This window comes from Prunus persica, chromosome G6 (assembly GCF_000346465.2).
Source record: "Prunus persica cultivar Lovell chromosome G6, Prunus_persica_NCBIv2, whole genome shotgun sequence".
In the NCBI taxonomy this organism is placed as follows: Eukaryota; Viridiplantae; Streptophyta; class Magnoliopsida; order Rosales; family Rosaceae; genus Prunus; species Prunus persica.
In genome coordinates, this window is record NC_034014.1 from 8,121,542 (window position 1) to 8,130,409 (window position 8,868).

At 38.6% G+C, this 8,868-nt stretch overlaps 1 protein-coding gene across 3 annotated transcripts; it reads right to left on the reverse strand.

Annotated features, from left to right (window-relative positions):
• On the reverse strand, positions 1,406 to 7,379 carry LOC18773205. 3 transcript variants are annotated; one of them, XM_020566773.1, is made up of 6 exons: positions 6,724 to 7,378; positions 3,408 to 6,260; positions 3,113 to 3,166; positions 2,406 to 2,748; positions 2,058 to 2,149; positions 1,406 to 1,957 (listed from the first exon to the last, which is right to left on the reverse strand). In XM_020566773.1, exons 1-4 carry the CDS (start codon positions 7,195 to 7,197, stop codon positions 2,488 to 2,490), a joined length of 3,642 nt encoding a protein of 1,213 aa, XP_020422362.1. In that variant the 5' UTR covers positions 7,198 to 7,378; the 3' UTR covers positions 1,406 to 1,957; positions 2,058 to 2,149; positions 2,406 to 2,487. The 3 variants fall into 3 exon arrangements, with proteins under 3 accessions (XP_020422362.1, XP_020422361.1, XP_007208132.1); XM_020566772.1 differs by having other exon boundaries at positions 1,406 to 1,977; XM_007208070.2 differs by lacking the exon at positions 2,058 to 2,149 and having other exon boundaries at positions 1,406 to 1,977; positions 6,724 to 7,379.

Here is an 8,868-nt window from a genome sequence, read left to right on the forward strand (position 1 = left end):
AAAGGTGAACGTGAACAAATTTATGAGCCTCAACTTGCAGACAAAGATTTAGAAGATGACTTGGGTGAAGCCCCTCCCTCAAGGCTAGCAGTGGTAAGGTGTACATTGACTCTACCTAAGAAGGATACTGAAGATTGGCGTAGGACATCCATTTTCCACACTTATATCAAGTCTGATGATAAAAAGTGTAAGGTCATCATAGATAACGGAAGTTGTATCAATGTTGTGTCTACACTGACCGTTTCTCGTCTTGGCTTGTCACCCGATAAGCATCCTGAACCATACAGAGTAGCATGGATGGATGATACATCTTCTATCCCTATTACCCAGAGATGTCAAGTTCCTATTGAGTTTTCCTCTTACAAGGACCATGTTTGGTGTGATGTGGTGTCGATGGAGGTGAATCACATTCTCTTGGGAAGACCATGGATTTACGATCACAATGTTACCATATTGGGTCGAGAAAATATATGTTCATTCATACATAAAGGAAAGAACATCACGCTGAAGCCACTTCAACCCAAGTTCGTGAATCAGTTTCCACCAAACAAGGAGGTGCAAAACAAAGAGGACCTGCAGCGCATTAATCGAGACATTTTGGACCGTGATTACAAACTTTATCTCGCCGGAATCGAGTGCTTCTCAGCCAGGGGGAATTGATGCAGACATCATTGATTAGTTTTCCTAATTTATTTGTTAGTTTCCTAGGTTCTCTAAGTTTTTCAGATTTCAATAGGATATCTAGTTTTTACTGATTTCTAAGTTTCCTATTTTATTTGGATTGGTTTGTTTTTTCCTTTTCCTGTGTGGATTAGGATTTATGTTTTAGTAAGAGAATTTCATCCTGTTATCTCTAGGGTTTAGTTTGCTATAAATACCCCCTATGTAATTCATCATTATGGAATTCTGGTGTGAAGCCAAACCGTGTGAAGCCCTGGAGTGATTCCAGACTTATCTTTATTCGTTTAATTTTCTGTTTTTCATTGTTTCAGCTTCTGCTAAATTCTCTAAATCTATAATTCACCCATATCCTACATCAAAATATATACTGCAATTAAACACAAGCCTCAGAGACACTACAAATCATCATCATACATCTCACACAATGTACTTTGCAAGTGAAAGTAAATCCAAAAGTAATTACATTAACAATTACAACCTATTCACTCAAAGGAAGCTACTTTTTCTTAGTTAATCCTTCTTAACTTGCTATTTTATTTTATTTTTCCTTAGATCATCTAATATGAAACTTTAGTTGGGCCGTGAACCTAGTTTTCATAAGTGTATCTGTTTGGCAACAAGGTCTGCTGTAGTTCAAACTGGATCACCAAAAGAGCTCACTTACCACCTCATCATGAATGATTCCTTTTCACACAAAATCAAAATAATTTTGTATAGCAAACAATGGAATCTAAATCTGCAGGATCATAATAAATTCAAGTTTTAATAACTCATTTGAGTCATTAGAAGGTCATATATAAGATCCCCAGAGTCTGCCTATTGCAAGAAGCATAGGTCTACATGTGCATTTCAATATACATGCACTAAAACGTGAACTTTTTATGGGTTACAGAACAGAACAGGAACTTGATACACACATTCGTAACTAAATGTTATGTTCACCTATCCCAGAACATTGAATGATAGGGATAGAGTTAAATCAACTTTTCATATAATGTTTAACTATACTGTTTGACCGTGAAAAGACAATCTACGACCGAACATCTTTTATATATATTATCGTCATGTTCCTTTCAAAAATAATAAACACAAGATAATATGGAAGGATATCTTGGATCTGGTAGCATATAGGACCAGAAGTGTGCCACATCTTGGAAGCCAGATCGTCAGAAGTAGCATATGATAGTAAGTATGCGTATAAGCTACTGACATTCCAGTGCAAGTGAGGACAAATAAAGACCATGGCTCTAAAAAGCTTCCCTCAAGCACCAGCCACCTACAGGTTCAAAAACATGCCTGAAAAACAGGCAGGACAAAAAAAAAAATTAAAGAACCATTAATAGCCATTACTGAAATGATGTCATCAAGATTAATACCTGGCTACAGATGAGAAAGCTCATATGTGTTTTGAGGTTGGAATTTATCAATCATCATACGCACCATGATGTTTATCCATAAAAACCTTAGCCTGCATGCATATCATCCATCACCAGGTTCAAGTTCTAACTTCAGAACATTAACAGATTGCAAGATAAAAGCCATCCTAACTATTTGGGATCAATAATCAAATTCTCTATTGGCATCCAGCTTTATCTGATCATCCATTAGATTGACAATAACTTAGCAATCTTGGTCGCCAATGCTAAACATCCATCCATATGCTTGTGCTTATTAAATTGCATTAGGTGCTTTTACATAAGAAATTTCCTCAATGGAGAAATTACCTGAACGTAATGGAGCGAACTAAATCTGCCTTCGCAAACTCAGCAAGGATAGAGGTTAAATCCTGTAGATCAACAATTTTGACTATGTGAGAAATTCATCTTGACCAACACAGTTTCTCTTGGACATGACCTGCAATGTTGTTCCTTTGATAATCCAAGCTGTTACTTCCGGTTGATGTTCAAGACAATTAAGAGAACGTGAACTTCCATCCTCCAGTTGTACGCCATACACAAATGGGAGTCTAAGGGTAATGAAACTCTCTGGAGGTAAAACCACTTGGCATCCAAGGGTGAACTGCAACTTCTGCTCACGTTCTGGGACTGATGTTGGTAGACATGATGCCTACAAGTAAAAAGATTGCAATAACATAAGGAAAACCAAGATTTAAGTTACAAAGAAAGATGTAATAAACATAATTAGACTGAACAAAAGTGCAAAAAATGTCTATGCCTACGATATATTTGTAAAAACAATTACACCAACAATGAACAAGTGCATGTTACAAGCACGTCAGAACACAGTAAAAACAACTGAAGGATTTGCTATTCTGAAACACAACCCAGTAAAGAAATACTAGCAAACTGGTTTATTAACCTTCAGACGATTCTAATTCTTTGGCTGTCAAGTTGTAAAATAAAATATACCACTAAGTACAGAAGGTAATATTGTAAAGGTTATGCATACTTGAGGAGGGAGATACACATACCTCAAATTGTATTACTGGGCAAGTAGCTAATATCACTGGAAAGGGGGGTGTGACCTACAAGCAGAATCTACAGTAAGCATCGATAAGCGGGAAAAGCATTAGCATGAAATTAAACCTGCTTAATCATATTCCAGATTTTAAGAAAAAGATATTGCATATTTCGAACACAAATAATAGAAGAAGCTCGGAGATATGGTCAATTCATAGTAATAAGCACAATGACTAAAACAAGCTACTTGTAAACTAATCCGTATAATGCAAAGAGAGAAAATGGCTTCTAAGCAACATCCCATACCACAAAAATCCTTTGAAGTTGTGATATTGTGCCAGCAAACTTAGTCTTCGGTGGATTTTGCTTATCCCTAGAGTGCCTGCAGTGTGGGCAGTTCATATAGATTGGTAAATTTCTATTCAACATGGAGAAAGCACTTCCACCATCATCAAGACTAATAGACTGAAAGCTCCCTTCAAGAAGTTTGGAAAAATTTGGGAGTGCAGATGCACTAAAAGATGTTTGATTCTGCTCCTTCGCTGGTCCTGAGAACTGTATTAGCCCATCAAAATTCAGATTACCATTAGTTACTATATCTTTTGACTTATTTACACGTCTCTCCTTATTTGCAGCAGTAACAGTCGTCCTATTTGAATTTCGATGAACTTTAGCATGGAAACCATTCCTATTGATTTTGAAAGCCTCCGCCAAACTATGGTCCGAGTTTTCCAAAGACTCTTCAGGCAATTGATATGAGGATCCAAGCTCACTAAGATGCTCAGGATTTAATAGAAAACGGTGGCCATGGGGGCACTCATGCTCAAATCCAACATACACTACTACATGTTTTAAAGAAGGGTTCATTTTGAGCCTTTCACTGCCATTCAGGTTCACAGGAACTACGTTACTACCTATTCGTAGATAGGGGTCACCATTTGTACTGCTAATCCTGCTAAACTTCTCTTGAACAGATACAACATCTTCAGACTTCCAAGGTCCTTTATCACTAGTCCTTTCTACAATCTGATCCCTTGTCCTAGTTTTGTTGATACTATTATCTAAACCAGATGAAGTTTTTCTCTGCTGGATAGAAGGAAATCCTGAATCTGCACCTGCTGTTCCAGCGACGACCTCAGAAAAGGCTTTTCTCATAGTAAAGTTGGGAAGACCTTTACCGAAACTGATTTTATTATCATCAGACACTATGTCTTCTGCAGGCTTTCTAAGACTTCCAACTCCAGATTTTAAATCCCCTGTGTACAACTGTACATCAGCTTTAGATTCAAACTTCAGGTTTGTATCTGACCTATCTACAGAACCTTGATGCACTGTACCGACAGGTAAGTCGTTTGGGCTTTTCTGTTTTTCCAAAAATATTGTCCATTTTAAAAGAAACTTCTGAGAGGAAGAGAACCCACTTTGAAGCAAACCCTTAGAAGGTTCATAGTACTTTGCACCCCCAATGCGAATCAAACTCCATGAGGAAGGTTGAATAGGCCCTGTATTATTTACTTCAGGTAATTGAAGTGTGGGAAGGTGCTTGTCACAGTCTGGAAAGCAATTGAAAGTAATGTTTGCTGATTCAAAGTCAAAAGGATCAGATCGTAGTCTTCGTGATCGACCACAAGAACATGCATGAAGGAACACATATCCACTGGAATGTTGCTTTACGGGAGCCCCTGAAAGCGACTCACTAGTCTCAACCTCATGTCTCTGGTGCATACATGGTTTTCCAGTCAAACTAATGGCATCACACAGTTGCCTTCCAGATTTCCAGATGGATGTGCATTCATCCTCCAGCTTTTTTGCAAAACGTTGCACTGCACGTCCTTTTACCATTGAATGGAAAGCATGCAAAGCCTTCTCTAGATGGGCTTCATGCTGTGAAGTTGCGTAACAAACAGGCAAGTCTTTCAGATAAACCTCTTTAGCAGCTGGAAGGGTCCTTTCACACCACAAAGTTGAAAATTTTGTGTTCAGCTTTTTACCACTTTCCAACCAATATACTGCCAAATCTAGGGGATCCAAACCTTTTGAAGAAATTCCTTCAACAATCTGTGGAACATTGTTTCTTAGCCGAGGTTTTCTTTTGCTAAATTCAGTTTCATCTATGCACCCGCCTTTTGCAGAAAGAACCCCATGAAGAATTTGTTGACTGGAAGATAACCAAATCTGGAAATTTGGAAGTTCAGGGGTCGAAAACGTCTTTCCAGAAGTAGCTGATGCAGCTGATGCAGCAGCGACAGCTGCAGCAACAGCAGCCATACCAACACCACCGCTACTGGAATTACTTACCAGTCCTCCCCTCCCTCTCAGAATATCAGATTGCCTGACAATGAACTCCTTCACTGATATGATATCCTCTTTGCTTGCACTCTGACCATGACTTTCAAGCAGAAGAGAATCTGAGGTTCCCTTTCCATTCAAAACATCTTCCACAAGTCCGGTGGCAAATTCAAGGGATTCACCCCTCTGATTTGTACACCTATCTAACAACAGAACAGCCCTTGATGCATCAAGTGAGAATAAAGGTGCAGAACTTGAAGCCCCCCCACTTCTTGACCCTGCATGACTTGTTTCAGAACCTGAGAGTGTTCTACACTTCTTAATTAAGAAACGAATCTGTGCTTCAAGTGATGACTGCAGTTTCTTCCTAAAACTACCCTCAGATTTACTCACAGGGCGTGCAAGCACAACCACTGAACCAGAACCTTTAACAGGTAAGCTTGGCCTTGCTAAACTGCCCAAACTAGATGATTGATTATGTGAGGATGTATCTGACGACTCCTCCACATTAGAACTGGGATTTGGCACATCAGAGAAATCATCAATAAAAACAAACAGTGTGACTGGGGTACACTGTCCTGGAAACAAAGAGGTGTAGGAACCTAAACCTGACATTAGCGAAATGGAAGAAGCATTGCGATTCAAGATGCTACCACTTCTACCTTGAGAAGAACTGTTTGTGGAGGTTGTGGATGTGGTAGGCCGCGCAGATGATAATGATGAAGGTGGCCTGGATGGTGTTGGCTGCAAAGTTTGGGATCTCACAAATGGAGCCAAAGCATGCTTGGCAGCTTGCAACACTCGAAAATTTTTCAGGAGTTCAGATTCAAACCGCGACCCTTCCTGAATGTATATGATTACATGGCAAACCTGCATTACTCATTGGGTTAATGACAGTATTATTCACAGACATTCATAACCCCTGTGCATGAAAACTTCAAAAGTTCATTCTGAAAGTTGTAACTAATCAGAAAGAGAAAAAGGTAAAACAAAATGGTCATACACTGAGTACAGGTAAGTTCTTGTACTAGTACCAGAAACAAAACAATGCCCAGGGAAATTCTACCTCTATGAAATTTGTACTAATTTTTTCACAAACTTTCTACGTTTAAACATTATGAGTTATAACCCAATCCAGAAGTCTAAACCCTATACAGAGTTTCTAGTTTGTACACATGGGTCCATAACAAAAATGTTCAAATTTTTTTTACAGAAAGGTACAAACAAGGACCATTTCGGCTCAAATTTGCATTAAAGTAGTACATATCAAAATCGCAATATATGCAACTAAAAATACTAGAGAGAAAAAAAGGGCAAAAGAAGAACAACTTACAGAGAACATGAACAAAAGCCCCTGAAGGTCCCCAAAGTCGTGCTCTTCTACCGGTGAGTCAAAACCCGACCCGGACTCCGAGAACCCATCGTCCATGGCGGGGCAGCGAGTGGAGCAGAACTGCAAAAACAGAATGCCCTTTTGCTGTTCATGGAAGTAACTGATTCTTCGCCACCTGAACCAGTCCCTGAGTTCCTCTTTCTCAAGACAAAGGCTTTTATCAAGATTGCCCGACCCGAACACATTGAAGTCGAGAATCCGGTTGATGAGTTGGGCCGAGTCGTCGGGGCTCCGCCCGATGAAGCCCACGACGACCACGCCGTCGGAGGAAGGAGGGTCTGAGGAGGAGGGTGCCGGAAAGGTTTGGGAGGGTGAATAGGAAGTGGGTGTGAATGTGGCGGGTGAAGGAGGTGGGCGGACTAGGACCCGCATGGATGATGGGTTCGGGTTCGGGTTTGGGTTGGGAGTGTCCATGGGTGCAAGTTGGAAGGTCCTGTTGGGAGTCTGCTTATTTGGTTTGGCTTCTTTGGACTTCCATTGACACAGAGAGAGATGGCTTCTAGATTTGGGATTTCTGGGGTTGTATACACACCCAAATACCCGTTGCAGCTATTTTAATTTATCCATTCGTCTAGATATACATTTGACAAAGTTGGAGTTGGAGTTCGACTAGTGTTGATCCAATTCGTCTTTTAATTCAACAATTTTTAGAGTGCTAGACCCGCAAAGCTTTGAGACATTTTTTGATTCATATAACATAAACTTTTTGTTTTGGGCCATAGTGATTATTTTGAAATTTTTTAAAGCTCACTCTGTTTAGTAAGACATAAAAAAAAAATTACTAATTGTGAATAATTAGTGTGAGAGAAAGTAATTAGAGAAAACAGCTTATTAGGTGCTTTCATTTTTTGATTATGCAGGAATCAAATTTGAGAACGCGCTAAGTGCACTTCCTTTCTCCAGTTTTTATGATTGTCCTTTTGTATGTCATATTGACTGTTACTGAAAGTAATGAAGATTTTATCTTTGATCACAAAAATAAAATAATAAATAAAATAATAAAACTTTCATAATTCCAAAAATACCTGCATCTAATTCCACGCAGGCTCTTCTGCTTGCTCGTTTTCAGTCTTCACGCTCTCTTCCCAAAGCTCTTCTCTTCCATTTGTTCTTCTTTTTTCATTGTTAGATCAATTGAAGTAAAGCTGCAAGACTCAAGTAAGATACACATTAGGTTTATTTATTCTCAATTTCATTATTCCCTTTCGCTTTAATTTTTAAGGTTTTAATTGCTACTTTGTGATGAATTTTGTGTTTATATTTGTGTTTGTATTGTCAAGCCAAAATCGAAATTACTCTATGTTTTTCTTTTTGCTTTTACTACCCACCTTGTGTTTGGTGTTTGGTGTTTCGGATTAGGTAAGGGTTTGGGTTTTAGGGAAAAGAATGCTGTTGCATATCGCTTGGCAAATTGGAATTTTTAGTCTGGCTTTTGGGGTTAGTCTTTTTGATGGGCCTCCAGTTTGGCCTAGTTCTTTTCTGATAGATGATTTAGGGTTGCTACTTTTCGAATGATTGGTGTGGCTCAGTTGTTGTTTTTCTTGGGTTTTATAATCTCTCTTTCTCTTTGGTAAAAAAAAAAAAGTTGAACATAAATAATTCAGAGTTCCTCATTGTTCGAATACGTATATGTATATGAACATGATTATTTTTTACCTTCTGCATATACGTATACATATATGCATAACGTCAAAATTCATCACAAATACAGAAGCACGAATACTCTTAAATACGTATATAGATCCAATAGAAAGAAACATGCGTATGCCATTTTATTCTTGTTTAGTTTCTGAGTCTCATACTTCTGCAGGGTTGATATACTTGTACAATTGAAGGTCAACTCTCCTATATATATGTTATACAAATTGTTTACAAAGATTATAATAATTTCGTTCAAACTACTGGAGGACATGGGAAAAAATCGAAAGTAGTTTGGCATGTTTCCCGTGTCTGCAACATTGGTCAAATAAATTAGATCACTATATTTTTTTGGGTGCTGAGAAGGTTTATCCCTACAAAGAAGTTCCTCTCAATGTAAAATTGCGTAGAGCAGAAGGGAAGCACCTGAATTTTGAGCATACCAGT

Coding starts and splice junctions, on each gene's coding strand:
- LOC18773205 (XM_007208070.2), bottom strand. CDS start 7,197: ATGGACACTCCCAACCCAAACCCGAACCCGAACCCATCATCCATGCGG. Junction 6,261..6,723: donor GGCTTTTGTTCATGTTCTCT/GTAAGTTGTTCT, acceptor TGAGTAATGCAG/GTTTGCCATGTAATCATATA. Junction 2,749..3,112: donor GCCCAGTAATACAATTTGAG/GTATGTGTATCT, acceptor TTTTACTTGTAG/GCATCATGTCTACCAACATC.